General features: G+C 43.5%; 2 protein-coding genes across 6 annotated transcripts in view; both read right to left on the bottom strand.

Moving 5' to 3' along the window:
- CKAP5 (cytoskeleton associated protein 5) overlaps positions 1–15,981 on the bottom strand; it is a 54,355-nt gene extending 38,374 nt beyond the window's left edge. For both annotated transcript variants that reach the window (XM_074909485.1, XM_074909486.1), the window contains exons 1-5: positions 15,897–15,981; positions 5,565–5,656; positions 4,831–5,024; positions 3,503–3,709; positions 868–1,039 (exon numbers count right to left, since the gene is read on the bottom strand). In XM_074909485.1, the coding sequence (XP_074765586.1) occupies positions 868–1,039; positions 3,503–3,709; positions 4,831–5,024; positions 5,565–5,621 (630 nt within the window). In that variant the 5' untranslated portion in view covers positions 5,622–5,656; positions 15,897–15,981. The remainder of the gene's footprint in view (positions 1–867; positions 1,040–3,502; positions 3,710–4,830; positions 5,025–5,564; positions 5,657–15,896) is intronic.
- Positions 15,982–18,595: 2,614 nt separating this feature from the next.
- LRP4 (LDL receptor related protein 4) overlaps positions 18,596–24,765 on the bottom strand; it is an 81,945-nt gene continuing 75,775 nt past the window's right edge. For 3 of the 4 annotated variants that reach the window (XM_074909477.1, XM_074909478.1, XM_074909480.1), the window contains 4 exons: positions 24,157–24,224; positions 23,458–23,545; positions 22,402–22,543; positions 18,596–20,631 (listed from right to left, as the gene is read on the bottom strand). In XM_074909477.1, coding sequence (XP_074765578.1) covers positions 20,296–20,631; positions 22,402–22,543; positions 23,458–23,545; positions 24,157–24,224 — 634 coding nt within the window. In that variant the 3' untranslated portion in view covers positions 18,596–20,295. Of the gene's footprint in view, positions 20,632–21,780; positions 21,850–22,401; positions 22,544–23,457; positions 23,546–24,156; positions 24,225–24,765 lie in introns of all 4 variants that reach the window. The other variant, XM_074909479.1, reaches the window with a different exon arrangement.

Genomic DNA, 24,765 nt, shown 5'->3' with positions numbered 1-24,765 from the left:
AAAGTGACTACCCCTTCACATGCACTGTTCAGAAACTTTTGACCAAGTATATCCACAGAACAGAGTATCACCAACAACAATATGAAAGCAAAGCATTTACATAAGAACAAACTGTAGAACAGTCAGAATGGTGTGTCCCCTCTATAGAAGCTTTAAAATAAAAATGGCTGAGCATGAAGGAAGATCTTTTTGTTACAAGCATGCTACTATTACACACTATAACTAAGAGAAAACAAACATGTTGAGCTACATTTGATGAGACAGTTAGGAGGTTTTTTTTAAATCATTACTTTTTCCTGAAAGTTACTGCTTTCCACCTGAACACAATTAACTCAAATGGGTTGGAAGGAAGGATGCATAAATAATTTATAAAGTTTTAAAAGACAAGAATGTTCCATCTCCAATAGCACAGTTATCTACCATAACGTAATGCCACTTCCTGAAGTGGAACAGTCACATCCTGAGTACCACCAGAACAAGTCTGAAGGGCTGTGTAGAGGAAAAACTTCAGGAAAAAAAAAAACTGAATAGGAAAATGGTCAACTTGAAAACTTTCAGTCCAAGAGTCTTTTATAAGGGTAACTATTTGCCCTTCTGTTAGGTCTTCAGGAAATACCATTCTACTTCTCAAATCCTCTCCTCGGTTTCCATATGATGCTTCCTCCCCCCCCCACTTCACATATATTCAATTTGTTCACAAATACCGAAGAGGGACTAAGGTTTTAGGTAAAGTTACAGGAAGCTAAAAAATGATGTTGCTGTTACTCAAAAATTCCAGCTTTAAGAATGCCCAACACCACAGGATCAGGGAGGGTGAGCATGGAAGTGCGTTCTCAAATGCCTGGATACAGACTACTTTCTGCCTACCTGAACAGAATTTATGTTCTGCAATGGAGGTCTCAGAGCATCCCTTATCCAACGGTAGATCTCAACAGCAAGGAGTTTGGCTTCATCTCGAACAGCCTTTTCCCGAGACTCAAAGAGTTTTGGCAATATTTTAATGATTGGCTTCAGTGAGATTATTTTTGAACCAAATTCACTGAAAGTTAAACACATGGAATAGCATCAGTGTCCAGGCAGGAACCAGAGTGATCCACAAATAACTTTTTTTTAACAAATCTGTGAAATGCTTCCAGTGCACATTTAGGGATTCTGTCATTTACTCAAATCATTATTATAGCTATTATTTTATGAAGCCACTAAGCTACTGTAAAATTTAAAGAATATTTGCCCTCCACATCCAGCTTGGATTTACAAAATCAGGCCTCTGAAATTACTTCAAAGCACTTAATCCAATCTGCTTCTTAAATCTGTTCCCTTGCCAGGGGGAAAGAAATGTAAAAAAAAGAGAAAAAGAAAAGTGTCCTTAGACCAAAATTTGTATGACCTACTTTTTTTTTTTTTTTAAATCAGAATAGAATCTCCTTTGTCTATCCTTGGAGACAAACTGCAGTAAAAGCATTAGTCACTTTTCCACTTGTTGGACCAGATAATTATAGTGAGCCTGGGTCATCTTCACAGAAAACACACGTGTTGAAATTTGTGCTGCTGAAAGGACACATAAAACAAGTTTCCCCAGCCAATCACCCTTCCCTGTCAGCAGGTTCTACGTGTTGTTGAACTCAATACACTAAACTTCCTTTTTCAATCACTGCTGAATGAGAAGTTCTTGTCTTTTCATACAGTTAAATTGTTAAAATTCTTAAAGCATCATATCTAAATTACCTCAGAAGCTATAATTTTTTTGATTCAGAAGCATTTTTCCTTGAGAATTCTGAATTAACCTTTCTGCCAATCACACTTTCTTCTGCTGCTTTCCAAACAAGTACCACAAGAAAAAGATAGTAAAAGTGGCTGCTCAAGAACTAAAGCCTACATGTCTCACTTTCTAAAAATGTTAGTGCTGAACATTTTATTGCCAATCCCACTTTGAGAAATATTGAGTATTAAAACCTACAAAAGAAGCTTCAAAACACAATTTAAATGCAGAATATGAACGAATGAGTTGTCCAAGATTTTTCTACCATGACTCAAAAAAAACCATATTAGGAGAAGCGCCTATGCAAATTCTCTTTTTTTTTTTTAATCCAATTCATAGAATATTATTTAATTCTAATCCATATAACAACAGAAGAAAGAACAGAAAACTTCAGCACAAGGTTAAAAAACACCAGCAGCTAAACTAGTTATGTACTCAAGCTACCCACCTAGGTATAACATAAGACAACTTTTGTTATCAATGCAGAAACCCTGTCAAAGCACAAGACAATTTTACATAGCAACACAGCTCAGAAGCAGAAGATGAAGGTTAAGTCAACAAGGCTCCATGAGAGACTTCTGATCTTGCCATCTCAAAGATAATAAAATACTGCATATGAAAGGTGTTGCACATCTTATAGGCATGGTTAGTTGAAAGATACTGAGGAAGGTTATGCAGCTTTATAATTACACTGTACTGTTTAAAGGACATTTGACTAGATAAGGCAATTTCAAATAGCTAAAATATATTCTTAAATGTGGGACAGTAGTTCCACTTAGTAGAAAGCAAAGGTAATGTGCTAAGCCCAGTGCTTTTTATTACAGAAGCCCAAAACAATTAGTTTAACAAGGCCCATCTATATGTATGCCTCAGCAAGTTCTCTAAAAAAATACCTAGCATAAGACATCTCCATCTGTGTAATAGTTTTTACATGAACTACATGAACTAAGAGAAATGTGTTCTGTCTATTAATACCAAAATTATTTTTTAAAAAAAAAAAAAAAAAATCAAATGGACAGTTATTTATATATAAACCAGGTATATGAATGACAAAATCACAGTATTTTTCACTCAAAGGCAGCAAACATACTAGAAGTGCAACAAAAAAAAAAGTTCCAAATCTAATCTTGAAACCAACTACCCCATCTTAATTAAACTAGATTTGACTTTTAGGGAACATTATCAGCTTTTCTTTTTAATAAGGAGATTATTATATGGACAATGGAAATTTACTGTGCAATGACCTTTGTTTTTCCTTTCTTCCAAAAACACATACCACGTACCCAATTAAAGATATTCACATCAGTGAGGAAAACAGTGGGGTTTTTTAAAAAAAGGTTTTTTTAAAAAGATGACATTTTAGTTTTCCCATCAGTGAGTTTATTGAAGCTATTCAGTAAAGAAGCTCCACAGCCTGGAACAAGACACAGTAATCCTGCCCTTCTTTCAGAGGTCCATTGTGAAAATAGAAGTTTGGTAAACAGTTGCCTTGAACTAAAGTGATCCAGATGAGGCTTGTACAACAAAGACATCCCTCACATCTAACAAGTCCCATGATGCTCTCAACTGTCGTTGTCAGAAAATATCAGTTCAGTAAAGATACATCCTATTCAGCGAGAGCCTGATAAAGATTTAAGCAACAAATTCGACTCTACATACTGCTAGAGTGAGAGAAAAAGTTAAAAAAGACCCCAAACAAACACTGCCATCTCCCCCACCCTGAACTAAAAACTAAAAGCTTACCTCAGTGCTTTCCTCAGTGTCTCTATACATGCTACTATGATTTTGGGGTTTTTGTTGTCCAGACCCTTTAGTAATTCTTCTTGTACTGCCTCCCCTTTCTCAATTTCTATATACATTAGACATATATCTAGACCCAGCTCTTTTGCTCTGGCTTTTGGCTGATTGAACACTTTATTTACAACTCCAGACGCTACTTCTCCTGTTGTCCTGAAAGATAAGAGAGTGTTACTTTTGGAACATTTAAGCAAATTAGATGTTCTACACCATTATCCACAGACAAAAGCACACACAACACCCAAAACATGGATTAAAACTCAGCAAGTCCTCATGTGATACAGACTACTTTCTAAGTTAACTTTGAAGGTAATAACCTTTTTTAAGAGATGACTTCAACCTCTAGTTTAATCAAAAGAACTCCTGCAGACTGAGTGCTAGTTAACATGTTCCTAATACTGGACTACACCAGACAGTGAATAGTAGACATTTTCTCAAAAGTGCATTCATTAATATACATTAGTTAAGTTCCACAAATAAATGCCATTTTCCAGAACTGCATACATTACAGTTAGCTAACATAGCATTAGCACATAATCCCAGCACAGAAATTCTCATCTATTTCAAAGTTTCCAATCAGCTAAATAATTCACACCACGTTTTTAAATCAAGGTGTTTGGAAGGTCACTGGTTTTTAAACAAAGCTTTAGGTGTGTTAATTTGGTTTTTAAATAAGACTTTTATTCATTTCATCAGGTCACAAAGTCAGTGGACCAAAGCACTGATCTAGCCCATTCAGTGTTTATTTCACTCTCAGAAGAGCAAGATATTTCATGGGCTAGACAACAGTGCAATACTAAAAATCATCCTGTGATGAAATCGGCAGGTATGAAGATTCGTACTGGTTAAGTTGGATGCACCACCACATAAACATAACTCCATTTTATTTCATGGATGAATTACACAATTATCTCCTTGGAAAAAAAGGCTCCCTTGTATGTATAGACTTAGACAAGAACAGGGATTCTAGTCCACAGCACCTATATCACCAAATTACTGAATCACTTTTGCTACTTGTCATAAATCTTTACTATTGCCTTTAATAGTTTCTTTGAACACTGTAAGCCATTTCTGACAAGTTAATATGCACATGGAGGCCATCTACAAGGAGAGTCTACCATTCAGCAAATTCTCTAGATTAGAAGGCAAGTTCTGCTCCAAAGAGTGAAGATCAGAATAGTTAGTGGCCACTGTACAATCTATCTGTGGCCTTTCTCAGAGAGGCACATTAAACTGTCATAACACCCTACTGAGAGCAAGAAAAGGATACTTACTTGCCAGCTACATGAGCATTTTCAACATAAGCGAGAGCTGCTTCCAGTCCTTTCAACTGAGCCACTGCATTGGAGTCTGTCACAAATTTCTTTATCAATCCAAGATATTTGGACCACTCAGGACTCTTTTCATCATCTATCTTCTGGAAGAGCTTAAGGGCTTCTTCATAACCATTTAATCTGGCTTTCCACAGCTGGAAGCAGAAGTCAGATGTTTATAAATGTTGTGCTAGTACAATTTTAACTCACCAATCTTGCAAAGTTCTTCAATCATAGTTGAAAGTGTGCTCAGTAAACTGGAATCTGCAAGATTTCTCTTCAATGACTACATGAATAATGTGCAACAAGACAAAATACTCATTCTTCTCCTGTCAAAAATGATCTGGATAGAGATGCCAGTCTTCCCCAGTGCTCTTCATAAGCTTTAACAACCACCAATCAGTAGGTGGGAGCCCAACAATAGTTTCAGCTGCAGTTGAGAAACTTCTCCACATGAGTTCACCGATCTTTCAGCATACAAGCTTACACCATACAGATTATCATGCTATTAAATTCTGCCTGATAAATATTATTCAGCCGCTAGTTTAAATAGAACCGATGCAGTTTCAGATCTGTTAACACACATGCTGTGTGGCTGTCGAGATCACCTAACTGTGGTGTACTTCAGGAGAGAAGTAACAGAATCACCATAGAGAGATACACAGCAAGCCAAACCCAAAGACAAGATTTCCTACCTTGTGTTCACATTTCTGGTCAATGGGCAGTTTCATCCACTCACTGTCGTCCCCCATTGTAATTCAGGTTCTCCCTATAATTACAGCAATTCCTGTGGGGATAGGGACAAGTTAGAACACATCAAAACACGTCTTTTGCTACCCACAACATTCATCTTCAGAAAAAAAAAAAAAATCAAAACAAAGACAATTCTGTAGTAAATCTTATTGCTAATGTGCAGCCCAAGCTTGTAAATATTTTTAGATACACACTACTAAGACTAGACCACTATTTTGTTAGCTCTGGAAAGCTTCCAGAAGCCATTAAGGATTAGAAAACAGTGCGATTTGTAATATTTCAGGCACTAGAAGTCTCAATCTGTGAAAGTTTGAGTAAACTGAAAACTCATGCAGAATATAACCCCAGAATATAATCTAAAATTGAAGAAAAATGTACTATGATTAAGCACTAACACGAAATGAGCACCCATCAACACTAGAAAACTGACTCTTGCTGACACGTGCTTTCAGCAACAGGTGCCACGAATGAGTGTCAAAAAAATAATCGGGTGCCAGTGTAAGGACAACCATTTTAACAACTTTACAAACAACACAAATGAAGTCAACAGTACTGCAAGAGGAACAAAACCCATTTTTGCAAGCTGGCCACTTTATGCCCTAATTCTAATGTAGCCAGAGTCAGCAACTGTTGACGTGAGATCAACTTCTTACCAGACTTAAGGCTCAATTCCTTACACATTCAAAAGTTCCTGAGTGTTTTCTCCTCCCCCCCCCCCGCCCCCCTTTTTATTAAAATAGGGATGCTGACCATTAGGGTATGAGAGATGAGACCTCAGGCTCAATACCCATCTCAGACACATTGCAGAACTAACCTAACTGCTCAGAGAATAACAGGAAAATGCCTGACACTTTGATCAGCAAAATGAAAACAGCAGCAACATTAATGAGGGCTCCCAACATTATTTATACAAACAAAACCAAACCAGAGAATAACACATTCCAGCATAACAGTTCAAATGCATAGACAAAGATGACTAAAATGCTAAAAACTGGCCAGCATATACAACAATTTATCAATAAAGGCATGTAAAAACATATAATACTAGCAGAATATTCTTAACGCAAATTCAGCCTACGCCAGCAAAGCTGCATACTTTAACCTACAAAGTGTTTCACCTAATGCACAGAGGTTCTCTGCAGAAAATTAACCCCTAGAACTAGAAGCACAATTTCACTGGTGTAAGTTAATATAAGCAAGTTCTCCAAATCCTTGTCAGCCACGCAGCACTAACATACAGCTAACTCGACAGCAAAATTCGGCTAACAACAGTCCACAATAAAACCAGTATTTTTTCCTCATTCCTGGATTAGTTAGAAGATACTTTAAAAAGAAGTATCACAACCCAAACCCCTCAATAATTTAAAAAACTCAAACCAAACAAAAAACCCCCCCAAACTACACTAAGTTTACCTTAAATATTTATAAATTCCTATGGATGTTAATACTGTTCTCAGTATAATTGCATAAACCTACTAATTTGCCCATTGACTTTTGTTTTATTGCCAATGTCAGGACAGATGTTGACTACGCATATAAACAAGTGTATCCAGGCATTATTATGGTTTGTCCTTCTCATTTCACAGTGATGTGGATATTTTTTCTTGATATCAGCACAGTTGCACTGAGAAGTCTGCTTTTTAAGCAAAAAAAAAAGGCAAAAAAATTGTTGAGAAAGCCAAAGATGAAAACTTGATTAACCCCTAGAACTACAAACCACTGAGAACGACGGGATCACTCTGCTCATTATGTAAGAAATTAAGTACCCAGACGTGAGGCTAGTTAAAGCCCATTCTAATGAACTGTTAATTCTGGTACACTATATTTTTAAATGTACAACTTACTAAAAAAAAAAAATCTCTGGGTTAAATACTGGTCACACCATTCCTCCATGTTAGGAATGGACAATAAAAAGGTACTCTGACTTAAAAAAAACCCCAAAAATAAAACTCAACCTTTGCAATGCCATACTGAGACCAAACAATCATAAGAGGTTAATAGGTCAAGTGAGTTACTAGATCTTTTTGCATAGAAGCTCCACCAGCCTTTTGCAACAGATTCTGCTTTCACCTGTTTAAAACTCTTCTGCTTTCTTTTTCTGTACCCAAACCTCTAATTTGTTTTCTTATGCCTTCCTTCAGCCTACTGAAAGAGAGGGTTCAAAATTAAATACAAATCAACAGCCTCCTGATTCAAATTCAGGGAATTTTACCTATTTAAAAAAGCTAAAAGCACACATGCCCCCAACCAAAAAAAGCCACCCCATATGCAAAAGCAAGAGGCTCCTGGCAAACATGGAGGTGGGGGGGTAAAACTATACCTAGCTCCGATTATGATGATTTCTCTCCAAAAGCAAAAATGAGACTGCATTCACATTAAAAACTTCTCAAATAGCTCACCTAGCGAAGGATGCAGGAATGCCCTAGTGTGAATGCAGTCACAGCAGCACCTTTCCTCTGTCCTTCAAGTTAGTTCTGCAGCCAAGTGTCATCAGGAAAGATGCAGCTTTGCCAGTTTAAGCTGTGTTTGCATTAGGAATACCTTCATTGTGAGGTATCACTATAGAAATAACGGGGTATTTCCCCATGGCAAAAAGAAACAGCAGCCTCTTCCCAAACTCACACATGCCCTTGCCAAGAAGCAGCAGAGTGAACTTAATAGGAAATTCAGCAGTTGTGAATCTTGCTCAGAAATTTGGAGGTAATTCAAGCCATTACCTCTCTATATCATTTTGTTGAGGAAAGCGTAAGGAACCAATACAAAAACAATAGTTATTTACAAAGAAAACAGTAATAAAGCACTAACACACCTGCCAACAGCAGAAACATCAGAAGAGAGAGTTCTGGCACATGTACCAAGACAAATTCCTATCCACACCAAGACAAACTCAGCAGCATGAATTTCCTACTTCAGCAATAAAAACATACATTTATTTCTCTCCAGAAATCTGTTCTGCCAAGGAAAACCTTACTGCAGGACAGCAACTACCTTACTACCATCCTAAAAATCAGTTCAAACCCTGAAGTCTGGAGCAACGCTATTAAAAGGCTTTGTTCATAGCAAGGCTGGTACTGATTTACAAGGATTTTTACCCTTAGACATACACAATTCATTGCTACAAAGTACCATCACTTGCTCATACACTCCATCCATGCATGACAGAATCCAGAAGAAAAAGATCTGGGATTTCCCCTCCCAACATCACACATACTCAACCTGGTGGGGGGAAATACGTGTGATAGGACAGACACAGGGGAGGGGAGACAGATGACCATGAAGCAGTGTGTATCTTCTCAGGCATTTTTTTCAGTGTGGTCAAGCCAGTTCCCCCACTATTTTTAGTCGTTAACATCTACAATGGTTACTTCAATTATAAAATGGGTTAAGTTGCCTTCTGTGCTGAATCTGGCATCTAAAAATAGTGACAAAATTATACTTGCCCCCTCCCTCAGTAACTTATAAATCCCTTTAGAACAGACAGTATTCCCTGGTCACAGAGGGAGTGCTCCTTCTTAGACATCCATCTTTCTAGCTTTATCACTGCTCACGTCTGTCCTAATGCCAACATCTCGTACTGTCTACATCTTGCATTTACCAGAAGAAGGGACTGTTGTTTCTCCCTTCAATTAAGTCCCTGGGTTCTGTACGTTCATAGAACATCCCACATTCAACAAAAAGCTGTTTTGGGTTGTTTTTTTTTAAAGCTTCTTTGCAAAGACATGTAAACCTCCAGCCATTACTTCTCAACATCCAAATAGCAAGTAGCCTCATTATACAATAACGCAGCAAAATTATGTTATTACTAGTGAATTTGCAGGATTGAAGCATTTGACCTACATAGCTTTCTTGTTACCACAACTCAGAACAAACAGATTTAACTCTTCCAGTAATAACATCCATTTTCATAGAATCCAGAAAACAAGACCACCAAAGTGACTGAACCACTAAAAAATAAGTGTTATGAGAGAGGTTTGTTATTAATGTAGTCAATACAACATTTCCAAAAGCAAGTCAGCTGAGGCATCTGCAATGGAGATGCATAACAAATCTTCTGTGACAGCTCTTGGCAGGACAAGTTCTTATATTATGGAGCAGTGAGAAAATGAAGACCATCAAGGAAAGAATAGTCTTTCAAAGGGAAACCACGCAAAACCAGCAAGAGCAGAAAATACTTACAAGACAGCACAAATGCAAGAATTTCAAATGTAAAAGTGAGATTTCCCCATTGAATATAAGGAAGTTTAAGAAACAAATTTATCAACACATTAAGAGATTATGGGAAAGTGTCAATACATGAAAGTTTGGATTAACCACGCACTGCTCTGAACAGCTCCCACTCATCTTCTAAATAAATGCTTTCTCTGCTACAATTTTTGAGGGCTGAATAGCATCAACCTTAGAGCTTCATAGTATGGGGTACTGCTAAAGAAAATTCGTTCATTGTAAACATTCTGAAATGTATTTTATTTTGAAGCATACATTTATCACCTATCACTATATTTTATTGTGAAGTTTCAGCTTCCAGACCATTTTCTACAGAAAATGTGTGATGACAAACTAGGAAGCCATTTTATGCTAAACAAAACCAGACATTTATCAATACTGATCGTCCAGTTCTCCCTACTCACTTCCACCTATTGAACATCACCGCTGCACAAGAGCATCAAGCATTTCGGTATTTTGAAAACTTCTTAAAAACTCAAAAGAGCAAGTTTTGAGAAAGCAAGACAGGCCTTTTTAAAGGAAATAATCTATTTGTAATGTTCCTATACAGTACGGTATATACTTGGAGGGCATATAGCTGTTATGTTACATTTCAGATGAAACTATACTGCTTAGTAGATGGTTCTCTGTCAATGCAAGCCACAGTTTCCCTAGCAGAAATAATATTTATTTGTTTAATGACAGTTTTGGGTCATATTTGCTCTTTGGCTCTGAGAAGATGAAATTTCACTTTCTTAGAAGTTTCACCCAGCATGTTTTCGGTATTTGCTACCTAAACCTTCTCATTAGATACAACATAAAGTAGCCCAGAAAAAAGGCTGAAAAATTCAAGTAATCATAATATAGGTTTTTTTTTTTTTTTAATTTTACACAACACCTGGACACACTAAGTATTTTGAAGAGCACACAAATCTAAGAACTAAAGCCCTGTCAGTGAAATAATGCAATTGCTTTAGTAAATTCCACATTATCAAAAGGAAAACTGACATCCAGCTAGCAACCCTGAACTACAGATACATGCAGGAGAACAGAGAATCAGAAGAAGTTTCAGTCAGGCTGTAAACATGCTTTCCAGCTTCAGTCTACATATCTTTTGATGACAGACAAAAAGAATGAGAGGTTAAAAAAACCACCTTAGATTATTTGCTGCTTAGGCAATAAAAATTTCTTAGGATTTTAAAGGCTGGTGTTTTCAATTAGAAGACGAATTAGAAGTTGCAAGATAGAGAGGCTCTTGATGAAAGGAAAGGAGGATCCCAGAATAATGAAAAAGGAGAAACATATGCTAAAAAGGATTTGTTTTGCAAGTTGTGGAGTAGATTGCAGCTGAGAGAAGCTACTGCTTCAGCAGCAACGAAATGGCATTCAAGAATAAAGAGCATTAAATCCTCTCTTGCCTGCTCTAACTCATTTGTCCTAACACAGCTCAGTGACATCCTGGTGGCACAAATGGCATATTATTGGTAAGGGAAATAATTTTTCTTGAAAAATATCTTTTAATACATGGTCTCTGAAAGTAGCGAAGGCCGTTCTTTTCCATCCGCCTAAAAGTGAGAGACAATACAAAATAAACTGACCTTCTGCCTCAGCGAAGATAAAAAGATTTTTTTACTGCATGGGTAAGCCTGAAGCAAAGCCAGTCTTAGAGAGCAGAGAGGGGCAAGAGGGAAAAGGGCAACCCACGGGCAAGTTTGCATGCGCCAACGTAATTCTAAGGGTGGCCGCCTGGAGTGAAAGATGTCCGTGGGGCCGTGCTCGTCAGCTGCAAACTCCCCCATCCCTGCGGCGTGGAAAGACTCATGTGATGTTCTTTAAAAGGACGGCCTGAGCTGCTGCTGCTGAAGGGAAGCTCCCGCGGAGACATCACACCCCAGGGCCGACCACCGCCAGCCCTCCTTCTCCCCGGGAAGCACCCGGCCCCGCCGCCACCTTCCAGAGGAGCACCCCTGCACTCCCGCCCGCCGCCCGCGCTGGCCCCTTCCTCCCCCTCCTCCTCCCCGCGCCGCCGCCGCGGGCCCCACCTCCCCAGCCCGCCGCAGCCCGGGGAGGCGGCAGCGGGGCTCCGGCAGCGGGGCTCCGGCAGCAGGCCGCGGCCGGGGCTCGGGGCAGCGGCGGAGCAGGCCGCCCGGCCGCCCGGCATTGTGTCTGCCCGCCGCCGCCGCCCGAAGGCCGGGCCCCGCCACCGCGCACCGCTCCGCCGCGGCCTCGCCGGCCACTCACCCTGACAGCTCGGCGGCGGCGCGGGGGGGCCGCGGGCCGGGCCGGGCCAAGCCCCTCCCCGGCGGCGGGCGGGGCTCGGGGCGCCGCGGCCGCACCTGGGCGGGGAGCCGGCCCGCGCCGGGGCCAGACAAAGGCGGGCAGGGCAGGGCCGCGCCGGGCTCCCCCCACGGCAGCCCCGGACACATCGCACCCCGCCCGCCCCGCCAGGCCTGAAGCTCGCCCGAGTCACACCCCGAGCACCCGCGGCACGATCCCCGAGAGAGGGGCAGCTGCGCTCACGCTCCAGCGGGGAGGAGGCACTAGCCCCGGACCCACCATCCTGCGGCCCGGCAGGAGGCCCAAGGCCCGTTCGCGAGGACGAACGAGAAACGCCAAGTACCTTCCACAGGAGGGATGGCTGAGCGGCCCGGCACCACCGCCGCATGTCACGTTCTGCTGCGAGATGTGCCACGCTCCGGGGGAGCTGATTCATCAGCCATCTCTCCAGCCCAGCGCCTGACATTTTGAGATGCTGCTTCTACAGCGACAACAATTGAAGCTGGTATGGTGGAAACTGGGGGTCAGCGGCTTCCTCCCAAGAAGAGCGTCAGGCCATAAGATGCGAGGCTGTGTTTCTTCAGACATCTTTTTAGCTAGCTGAAGAAAGAAGCCTCTTCTGGGCACTGCAGCACCAGCCACGCTCCCCACTGAATAATCGTCCAAGTTACTTTTTCTACCATCTCAACCTCCCCCCTGCAACAGGGAGGCGTGAACGCGCACAACAGCTTCTGCTCTTCAATGTTCGACATTTGCAGTGGCGGAGCTGTCAGAGACAACCCCAAACAACGCAGGAGTGCTCAGGTCAAGGGACTCTTTACTCAAGCCACAGCAACACCACCCAGTGCAAGGCAATGTTGCATTTAAACACAGGGTTTAAATTTAAAGGGTTTAATTTAAACACAAAGCTTTCCCGTGTCACACTCCACCCCTGTAAGATGAGCCACTGAACAGTCTACAACAAAGCATCGGCAACAGCAGCAACACTGTCTTAGACATAGTCTAAGACTAACACAATCTTAATCTACCTTGTCTTGAAACCAACCATTCTATTACAGATGCAAATGGCTTTCATGCCATCCTACTCTGGCAGAGACTTCACAAACCATATATATTAAACATTTTACAAACAAATTCGCAATACAACTTTACACATTTATTTTAAAAAACAGAAGAGGAAATCTGCTGGTACCATGGAAAAGAGGAAAGATAGGAAGGGGGGGGGGGGGGGGAAGGGGAGCCAGCTGATCACTGACCACAATTTTGAAAGCCTCAATTAGAAGGTTTACAAGTATTTACATCTCTCAAGGGTCCTTCAAGTCATACATCCTATACAACAAAATCTTCCAAATTAGATACTTAAGATTGAGACACAGTTATATCTACTCCACAAAACATCCAGAGCAGTTTCTAATTGTATGTACTGTTCGAGATGTTCCTAAGTGATCTATAAAAAGGGGCAAACAGAGGTGTTACAGTTTGTGGATGACACAATCAAGGTAGCAAGAAAAAAAGAAAAAAAGATTGAAAGGGTTTACAACATGCCAAGCAAATCTGAGCTGTAAATTATCACTTAACACACACAGTGATGCACAAGAGAAACAACTTTGAATGCTGAAGTCGGGTTTTCTGAGCTGACTATTAAGTGGGATATTAAAGGGGAACAAGACCTTACTGTTTTAACATATGTCAGCACGAGAGTCTCAGCTCCACCATTACAGACCAGGTTTTCAGAAGCGCAGGCCCAGATTACATAACTGGCCCGTATCAGGGAAAGGACAAGAGCCAGCATGGAAGTTGAGTCCACCAAATACAAGTCACACACAAATCAGGAATCAGGTTCCATTACCATGCATTCACTCTTTAGATTAGAATATTAAAATCTAAAGATATACAGAGTATCTGTACTGAGTACAGATTTAAAGCAGTCTAACTTACCATGCTGCTGAAATACAAGTGGGGTTTGTTTCGTGCAGGTGTTACATAAATATTTTTTTCTGTAGCAGGTACCTCAGTACCTCCCCAACTTTGTATTTCTGAGATTTCCCTTCAATACATCTACAACAATTTATTTAGATCCAGTTTGTGGTACTTAAAGGCCATTTTTTGTTGGGTCTGCTTTCATATATCACTCTTAATGTTGCTTTAAAAGTTTAACCCTATTGCAACTCTTGAAGTGGGCAGGGGGGGAAAGGAAGGTACACCTGTAAGTTTTAAATGGAGGAAAGCTACCAAAACAGCAAAGTTTAAAGAAAGGCCAAGCCTGAGGCAAGAAAGTCAAACCAAATTCTAATTTTTACACAGTCAACTGATCTGATATCAGATACCAATATTCAAAATTGTAAGGGCAACTTGCACGCAATCATTCCTCTTTCTGACTTAACCCTGTCTCAAAGTTTTAATAATAGATTTTTTTTTTATGAGTAGCCTTTTAGAATGCTTCAATATTTGAGACTCTCAGCATCTAGAAATAGGCATCCTTACAACTGCAGACTAATAGATGTGTCCATGGAACATCTATAGCAATACTGTCTCCAATACACAAGTAATAAACAAGGAAGGTGTCCCATAGCTGGTGGCCCAGCATCCCAACAACTACTCATCCCCTTCTCATCTGCAGGAGGCAACTTTAACAGCACTGCCGTTTATTAGCAGAAGTACTGGAAGATGCAACACTAGACACAAAATAATAAATCAGCAAAAAAAGGAAAACTTCAGAATAATTAGATAGATGACACACACCAGACACAAGTCAGCTAGCAAACTGTAGCAGAGAAGTTTGCGATTTTTTCATTTTTTAAAATTGTTAGAAGAGTCCAGGGCAGCTTAAGCTGCACAGAAGCTTCATTCCTCAGTCTTTGCTACACAAAACTTTGCATCGCTGACTGACAGAGGTCCAAATTCAGGAAGAAAACCCCCTACACACCAACCTGAAAGTTACTATCTCAAAAAGAGTCACAAGACTCTGATTCAGAAACCGAATCCAATAAAATAAAAGGAGTCAGGAAGATGGGGGGATCATGGGAGCCCCATTCCTTTCCAGAACCTCTTCACATACACTAGAGAAGATTCAAGAGGAAGCACCTCCCGGGGAGGGACCCTGGATATCGAACACAACACCAGAACTGTAGAAATAGAGATGAGCTCATGTCTTTCGCTTTAAGATTAGGATCACCTCAGGGAAAGCTTTCCTTAGGTCATTTTAGAGGGGAAAACCAATCCTGCACGCAGCCTCCGGACACGCTGGGGGACAGAAGAGGACCGGTCCGTATTTCCCTCGAGGAACGTTAGAAAGGGGCCGAGCCCGGCTCCCTCACCAGCTCCCGGGCCCGCCCTACCAGCCGCCTCCCAGGCCGGGCCCCAGCAGCTCCCAACATCGCCTGGGCCCACAGCGATGACACGAAGGAGGCGACCGCGGCGGGGCGGCCCGAGCCGCGGCTCCCTCCGGGCCCCGACAGCCCGCGCTCGGCGGGCGGCCTAGGCGAGCGGCGCCCCTTCAGCCTCTACAGCGCGGCGTGGTACAGGCCGCAGCCTCCCGCCGCTACCGGTCGCGCCTCCCGCAGCCACGGGAACGGCTCCAGGCGAAGCCCGCGGGCGCGGGTCGCTCCCGCGGAGGGATGTCAGCGCCGTTCGGGCCGCGCCTCCGCCCAGTGCCCGGGTGAGACGGGGAGGCCCAGGCCCAGCGGCGGAGGGAGGCCTACCCCACTCCTCGGCGGGCCCGGGGACGCGCGGCGGGAGGGCAGGGGAAGGGGCCGAACCCCCACCGGTAGAGGGACAAGGACCGGGACACTCACCTGAGCCCCAGCGGGTCGGGCGCGGCGAGTGTCCGGCCGCTCCTCGGCAGGGTTTGAAATCACTAACACCGCCCGCACCTCCCAGTGTCCTCAGTGCCCATTGGCCGGCGCTGGCCCCACCCACCCCCGCAGCCGCGCCCTTTATTGGGCGGTTTGAATCCGGCAGCGGTGACGCGTGCCCCGCGCTCTCCTCAGGCGGCGGCGGTGGCCGCCGCCGGGCCCCGGCCGGGCCTTCCCGGAGCCGCGGGGGCAGCGCACGGCCTCGGGGGCGGCCTCCCGCGGCACCGCCCCGGCCCCTGCGACCCAGCACCACCAACGCCCCCCCCGGGACCCCCGTGAGGGCGTGAGGCGGCTGCGGGGCCCGGAGCAGCGCCTGGCACCGGCCCCGCTGAGCCCGTCGCTCTGTGGTAAAGGGCTACAAGCAGCGCTGAGTTGCTCAGCCAGCCTTCAGGAAGAGCCTCTTACAGGGGAAGGGGCTTTCTCTTTTTTCATGTTTGTTAACGTGATGAGGAATTTGCCAGCAGTAACTGTGTGTTGGAGGAGTACTGCGTGTCTTCCCGCCTTTGTTTCTTCACTTCAGTTATAGCAAGCGAAGGGAAAATTCTTAAGGTAATTAGAGGGGCCGGGAGAGTGCCATCGACATGCCTGCAGTTAGTCCTAAAATGCCGTCTCTCCCCCCAGCGCTGCCCCAGCATACATTTTCTAAAAAGGGAGGTGATCAGATCTTTGCATGACCTCAGTGGAATTATTTCTGCACTGTGCTTCAACTGTGAAATGAGGAGGAATAAAGCTAAAATGTTTTAAGTGGTTTTAGTACTTCTTTCATCAGAAAGGGACAGAATGGGGTACAAGATTAGCACCAGTACTGGAGTGTCAGTTATTACTCAACGTTTCATTATTCAGTCTTTTGCACCATTTAAACTGTCAGTTACAAAGCAACGTGACAGAATCTTAAACAAAACCCCTTACAGACACTACAGTCCTCATGCCTCTTTATTGCAGAGGCCTGAGACCACTACAGTCCTAATGCTTCTGAAAAAGGGGAACATAATTTTCTGCCATTGCCATGTTAAAATGGTAAAAAAAGGAAAGAAAGCAAGGTGGGGGTAGGGTGAGGGGTATTATGTGTGCGCAGGACTTTGCAGAAGTGTGTGAGTGTGGATGGATATTTGGTCCTTGATTCAAAGACAGAATGGCAGTAGTGTGCATTACAATCAGATTATCAAAAGATCGCAGATCCACTGCTACCATTTTGCTCTCCTCTCCAACGAAGCAATGCTGATGTTCTATGCAAAAGATCTGGGAGAGTCCAAGTAACATGCATGATTCACGACCAAAAGCCAGGCAGAGTGGTTAAGAAAAGCTAAATTTATATTAAATTATCATCAACCCCTAAAATACTGAACACAGTGGTTAAATAACTCCAGAAAGTCCAATGTCTCCAGTGAGTAACGTTAAAACCATTACACAGGAACACACGGAAATCACTGACGTTAGCTCGGGACAGACAGGAGAGAGGTTTGCTTTTTACATAGTAAATCAGTGCTCGAGAGATCATCCTCCAGTGGCCTTTCTACATTCTTAACATCCTAAGTGCAACAAGGGTTTTCTCTTGCCCAGAATGGGGAACCATGATGCACCCCCTAGGCAGCATCTCACTGGGGCTGTCTCCAGGAAAAAAAAATATTAATTTCTGCCCACCTCACTGGTAGAGGAGAGGTTGTGGGACATTTTGTTGCTCCTTTTCACCATTATCATTTGAGGAAGGAAGCACAGAGCAGGTACAAATGGTTGTTAGGCTGGAGTGTGCAGGGTCCCTTCTAAGAAGCAGCAGAGAATATTTATCAAGGAGATCATAAGCACCATGAGTTGTTGAAAAGACTGACTGGGTTTTCCTTTCCATTCTGCACTTGCAACTCAGACAGGGATTATTTTGACAGGCTGACTGAGCCTCAAGTGACAGGTCTGGGCAGATGTTTCCCTTCACCCCTGTCCCACCTCAGGATTTTGGTGCATACTCACATAGGTTATTGGAGAAAAAAAAAAAAACAAAAAAACAAGCCAAACAAACCCCAAACTCAGAGAAACCCTGCTCTCCTAGAAGTCAGAACCTTCCTCCCTCATCAACCCACTCACTTTCAGCTCTGATGTCCCTGCCCCTACACATGGTTTCTGTTCATATCGATTCTCTTGCCCATGCTTGAGCCCTCTGGTGTTGTCCCTGCAGGAGGCAGCTTAGACAGGCAAGGTCCATGGCAGTGATAGTGCACTCCTTCCTCAGTTCCCAGTTGAGTCCACGCCTCAATCCAAAAGTGCCTCTGCCCAACAAAGACAATGCTTCCCAGGCTGGAGTCAATCAAATAAATAATTAAATAAAAATCTAATTTAAAAAAAAATATCTCTGCGAGTAGGGAAGAGTCCCACATTAACACAGGGAAATTTCCAAGCCTTAGCTCCAGTACATTTTCCACAGGAATATACACCAGTCAGCCCAATGGTGCAGTTACGGACAGAGTTTCAAGCCACCTAGCCAGGTCAAAGCTGCAACCCTCCCCTTTCTGCAGAGCTACCCCTGCTGTAAAAAAGTTCAGCCAACCCACAGGCAACTGTCATGTTTTTCAGGGATAACAGGACTGTTAGTATATGAACAAAGTTAGAGCAGAGTAGCATAGATTTTCCTTTTTTTTTTTTTTTTTTTTTTTTTTACCAGCTGGAAAAATACCACGAGGGAGATGCAGTCTCCCCACGCCCCTAAGCCATACCCCGAGTGCATGCTTTCCTCTCTTTACACCATGGGTGGGAACGTACTTGACCTTCTCCCGGCAGATAAAGAGGTTACAGAGTTTGCTGTGAGAAATTCTTCACTGGAAAGTTCTTCTTCCAAGTATCTGGCTTAACAATATTTTACCATGATAGTATCCATATGACTTGAGGGGATAATATAAATCTCGTTTTTGAAGAAGCATTAAAAGATATTTTCTCTATCTTTTTTTCCGTCTGAACAAACAGATGACAAGAGAAGTCAAGAGACTATGAAAAGGTGGCAATAGTCCTTGGGAGCATGCAAGCCCCAGCTCCAGATGCTGCTGGGGTGTTAACTGCAAGGGTAGGATTACACCCTCTAGAGGGTAAAGGCCTTGGAGGCCAGAGAACAACTGAAGCTCATGCAGCTGGTGGGAAAAATGACTTTGCAAGGAGAGCCGTTTAGTGGTAACAGAAGAGCTTAAAGTGCAATTCTATCTGAAAATCAACTATTTAAAATGGCCCTTACAGCTCCCTGATTATTGTCTCCTATTCTAGGTCAAATGGGCTCAGCCTAGTAATAGAGCAATTCGTAACTGTCAGCGCTGAGCATTACCCTGGGAAAGACTCGACCTAGGAATTCTCTCTTTTCCCTCACTACAGTAATCAAAGGTCCTAAAGGCCAAGAGAATTGGGACCTTACAGAATTGGGACTGGTGGAGGTTTAGCAAATTTTCTATTTCTTTTTTTCTATATCAGTTATGCAAAGACCAGAGTAGAATTCAGGTCTTGCTGAGGTCCATTTCCTCCCACTAGCTCTGTAGAGCTAAGAACAATACCAATCTATTCTTTCCTCAAGTTCAGCACTCTGACTCTAGTACCCAAAGGGAGCAGTTCTGAAAGGGCCATTTGCTGACTCTTGTTTTTCCAGAGTAGAAACATGTTTTAACAGGAAAGGGGAGAACCGGAGCAGTGTCCACTGCCAGCAACAGACACAGTGCTCCGATCTGAGCATTCCTTAAAGTTTTTACTAGCAGATGGGAAAGCAAGCTCTCATGAAGCAAGTCACAGCAACTGTGCTTACTCTCTTTATGCCCTTAAAAGGTGACCTGATGCTGTGTCAGTGTCCCCTTGAGCCCCAAAGGTTACCCCATCTATTCCAAGACCTCTCTGAAGTTAAGGACTCCTCAATACAAAGCCTCAAAGAGTGCTGCTAGTATTGGAATGACTAGAGGAACTTCTGCGACCAGGAGCTAGCAATGAAGGCAGCTCTGCTCTCTTCATGGGCATTGACCGTGAGCTGGACAGCACAGGACTTACAGGTTGCCAGAGAACACAGAATCTGAACCAGATTCAGGCCAGAGGAGTCACTGCAAAAGTTAACGTGGCAGCTTCCAGGAAAAGGGAACATATAAATAAACCACAGACAGTGAAAATGAGCCAAAAGGGTCTCTGGGTTCCAACCCACCCATCCTCCCCCTCCAACCACAACAGCACAGCTGCCCAAACTCCTTGCTGAAAGGCAGTCACAGTCTCTGGGCCCCTCGCAAGAAAGGCTGATCTCTGTGCCCTTCCTCGCATAGCAGGCAGAGTCCTGACTTTTTTGTGCAGAGCAGAGGCTAGGGAGGGTGCGAGCTTTTCCAAAGTCACGTGTACTTTAGACCTCGCTCTCCGTGGAGGGCTTGCGTTGGTGTTTCCAGCCTGTGTCTGGGAGTGAGCCACGCCGTTCAGGTGTAGCTGCTGCTGTGTTCACACTGCTGCATTCAGACTGTTCTTCCTGTAGCAGCTGCTCAGTTTCGGTGTCATCCAGTGAACCAGAACTAGCCTGGATAGAGACCGTGTCCGTCTTCATGCAGACGTGGTCCCGGAGGATCCCTCCTCGGGAGCTCCGAATCTGCTTAAGGTCATCCCACTCTGAATCATCACTGGATAAAAGGCATATCCCCTCCACAATCTTGATCTTCTCCTTGGTGTAGCTGTGGTCAGGACCAGTCTAGGGAGCAGACAGATGAATGAAAAAACCCCAATACATCTATGGAAAAAATATGGCAAAGAGCAAAGCAGAGCTGGAATGTAGACAGTGAAGCAGACAAAAGGCTGGACCTCCATGTAAACTGCCACTGGCTTTGACTGTCACAGTGGCAGAACACATTCTAAGTTTCCCTTCAGTTCTCTGCCACCCCCAGACGAATCCTCCCTGCAAGAGCTCTCATTCCAAACTTCAGAAGCCTTCAAATCATGGAAGGGGAATGAAGATGAGCTGGCTCTTCTAATTCAACTATATATACTCCCTGCTGTCAGGGAATAAGAACAACACTGAGATTAAAATGGAAGAAAAAAAACCAAACCACCCCAACAACAAAATGGGAAGCAGGAACAGCCAGAAGACTTCATGGTAAAAGCAGGCAGGTAATTGATTCTAGGTCTGCAATATCTTTATATGTGAGTCATTCTGCATTTGCCTCTCATGAAGGCACAGCTGGAATACCACTGTCAAGTCTGAGTCTCACAGTGATACAGGGGAAGGAGATTACAGGGAAACGATGGAAATGTTCGGACGTTAAGGGACCACACAGAGATTAAAGTAGTGGAATATGTCTCACTTGGCTCACTGACAAGTAAGGAGCATTAGAACATCTGATCTATCCCTGAGGACAAAGTGGAGGAGGCAGGGAAATACACATTTGGGTATATCTAGAAGCATCAGAATGAAGAGAAAAGTGGAAAGTATTTAGATTCCCAGATAAATAATCCTGTCTTATCCTTAGTAGATAAGGCTAAAATGGCAGGAAAATTTGGGAAATCTATGGGATAGTTCCTTTGAAAAACAAAGCAAGGGAAAAACTCCTCTCTCTGTAAGTCTTGCTGTGATTCCTGCTAGAGGAACTAAGTGATCCAACAGATTAGCATAAATAGTCCTGCAGAAACTGTCTTTTTCAAATCTCACATACTGAGTATGAGTAGTCAAAGCCAAGACAAAGGATCTGCCATAGAAAATGACCTATACTTGACAGACAGTAGACCTGGTTTAAGGACATAAAAGCAGGGGAAAAGCAAGAAAGAGCAATTAGTACGGGACAGTGCTTCAGCCACACAACAGAGCTTGAGTGAGGGAGGCAGGATCAAACACATAGAGTGATACCTGACGTGAGGATGTGGACGGAAATCAGAAGAGGGAAGATGAGAAGCTATCTGAGTGATAAGAAAGCTTCTGAGGAGAAAACAGAGGAGAAACTAAATGCTGCAAGATATCATATTAAACCCTCTCCAACCTGTGGCACGCAGGGCAGACCTCTGCAGAGCCTTTAAAATGCTCCATTTCATAAGGGCTTCAGTTCTCGCCCCCTCCCACCCCTTCCAGGCAGCGCACAGCCAGGGGCCACATTCTTGCTGCCAAACTCCTTCTGGCTGCCTGGTTCCCCTGGTGACTGTCCAAAGCAACCTTGGTGTGACAGCCACTAACCAGGACTGCATCCAGGGAAAACAGTTCCCTTTGACTTCTGTACTTTGAGGGCCAGTACCCAAAGCAAATACAAGACACTGGGAGGAAGCAGAGTGCTAAAGACAGGTCTAATTCACTACAGCTCGCTGGGGAAGAAGTGCTGCTGGTTCATCTCCATAGGAGTCTGAGCAATTCACCAAAGCTGTCCTCCTATGTCCTAGAAGTAAATGCTGACAAGTTGCAACATTTTCACATGCTAAGGTCTGTAATACTCAACAGCAGCTTGAGCTGGACTCCCATGTCCTCAGTAGCAGCTCTTACCTCTTTCTTATAACACAACTGGTTGTACATGGTTGGTTTGGGAATTGCTTCAATCTTCACCTCCTGGGTGGATGTCCGATATGAGGGATTACTGTAGGTTAGGTTCCCCAAGCCAGGGTCCGTGAACTTGGACTTATTATGCCTAGAGGGAGAGAGCTGTCAGAAAAGACACAGGGCCCTGCTGCCAGGATCCAAAGTTCCTGAGTGCTCAGTGAGTGGAAAGCTCCAGCAATCTTCACTGTCCCTCAAAGAGAGAATGCTGGTTTCACCTCTTCAGCTTCCAGTACACTCACCAGCTTCCAGTACAGCAAGGCACTGACATGTAACCACAAAAGCCCTACTGGCAGTAACCGGTGAAACTATCTGGCAGACTAAACAACCCCGGCTGAGGGAATTGGGGGTGTTTAGTCTGGAGGAGGCTGAGGGGAGACCTCATCACCTTCTACAACTACCTGAAAGGAGGGTGCAGAGAGCTGGGGATGAGTCTCTTGAACCAAGTGACGGGACAAGAGGTAATGGCCTCAAGTTGTGCCAGGGAAGGTTTAGACTGGATATTAGGAAGCATTTCTTTACAGAAGGGGTTGTTGGGCGTTGGAATGGGCTGCCCAGGGAGGTGGTGGAGTCCCCATCCCTGGAGGGGTTTAAGAGTTGGGTTGACCCAGCACTGAGGGATCTGGTGGAGTTGGGAACAGTCAGTGTGGGGTTAATGGTTGGACTGGATGATCTTCAAGGTCTTTTCCAAACTAGATGATTCTGTGAAAGCACATGAGCTCACATGTGCACGGAGATATGAGTCATCTCACATTCCTGTCCTAACTCATAAGCTCTCTGTACAAAATTTAGCCAATAAAGCTTTCAGTAATAGAGTTGTATGCCCCACACTTCAAAGGCACAGGACTCAAACCTTGCAAATACAATCATCAAGCACTGCTTCCAATGGAGAACAAAGGGACTATAAATGACAATAAAGAAAGAGGAAGTGCTTTCAGAAGCTGTCTTCTCCTACAGCCATGGATTTTACTATTGGCCAGGAGAGGGGGGAAAAAGATCACTTACCTGTATATAATTAAAGCAGCAATAAGCAGCAAAATAAACAAGATGCTGAGAAGACCTCCAATAACGTAGCTGACATGCAGTCCTTCTCCTGAAAGTGAACAGCAAGGGTAATTTATTCACTCCCCTTAACTTCCACTGGATAATACTGACATCGGTGTAACGCATAATGCAGAGGTTTTACACCACACAGAAGTATGTAAAGTAAAATATCAGCACACAAAGGTTTAGCTGAGGGTTTTGTTTGGCTTCATATGAAACCAAAACATATGACAACCTTCCTCCCACCCAGGCCCCAGCAACCAAGGAGCATCAAGATCTTTCTAATGGGGTTGGATAAAGAAGAGTTAGACTCCCTTGCTGCCAGGTTACTCCTGAAGTGGGAAACAATTACCCTAGTCAACCATCCTCAACTCAATATGAAGGGGATGGTGAAGAAGAGTATCATTAAGGGAAGAATCCAGTGGATGAGGTATGGGATGAAAGAAAAAACAAAGTGTCACTTGGAAAAGTCCCCATATAGGGACATAAATGTGTATGACTGATGTTCATCCATAGACACACTTTGGTCTGCTCAGAGGGCATTTGAGTAATTCAAGTCTGAGTTTCAGAAATTTGAGTTTTAAACACTATGGACTGGAACATCCTAGGCACATTTGGAGAAACAACCCTGGTGGAGAAGAATTAAAGAAAGGAACTCACCCATGGTTGCCAACACTGCCTCGTTGGCATGGGTACACAAGCCTCGCCTAGCATCTTTGTCAGAGCAGCTGAAGGACAGAAGGACAGTTAGTCACTGAAAGTAGTATCAAAGGTATCAAAAGCCAGGCTAGCACTGATATCACTTCCACTTCCAGTTCAACAACAGGAGCCTTCCTTTCCTTCTTCAGTATCCTTCTGTATCCACAGGAGAGGGGACCATACACATATATAGGGGTCTGCAATATCTTTACATCTGAGTCATTCTAGATTCACCTCTCAGGTACATAAGTGCATATGTCTATTTATCAGAACACAAGTTTCAGCATCAGTGCTGAAGCAAAAATCAGAACATCCTAGAGTCAGTACAAAGATCTTTCTGTCCAATACATCCTACTCAACAAAGTGGAAGTTTTGCTTTGTAAACAGCCCAGTCATATATTATAGAACATACTTTTTTTTGCCAGGCAGTAGGAAGAGCAGGCTGCAGGGAATTAGCAGGAAAAGTCCCTTAACTACCTGCACTGTAACTTAAATATTAGAGCTGCAAAGGTTCTGTTCTGCCCCAAACAAGCTACCCCTTTGTGGCCAGGGCAGAACCACTTCTTCAGA

The sequence above is a fragment of the Athene noctua genome, chromosome 6, assembly GCF_965140245.1.
Source record: "Athene noctua chromosome 6, bAthNoc1.hap1.1, whole genome shotgun sequence".
Taxonomy (NCBI): Eukaryota; Metazoa; Chordata; class Aves; order Strigiformes; family Strigidae; genus Athene; species Athene noctua.
This window is presented reverse-complemented; position numbering and strand designations above follow the sequence as displayed.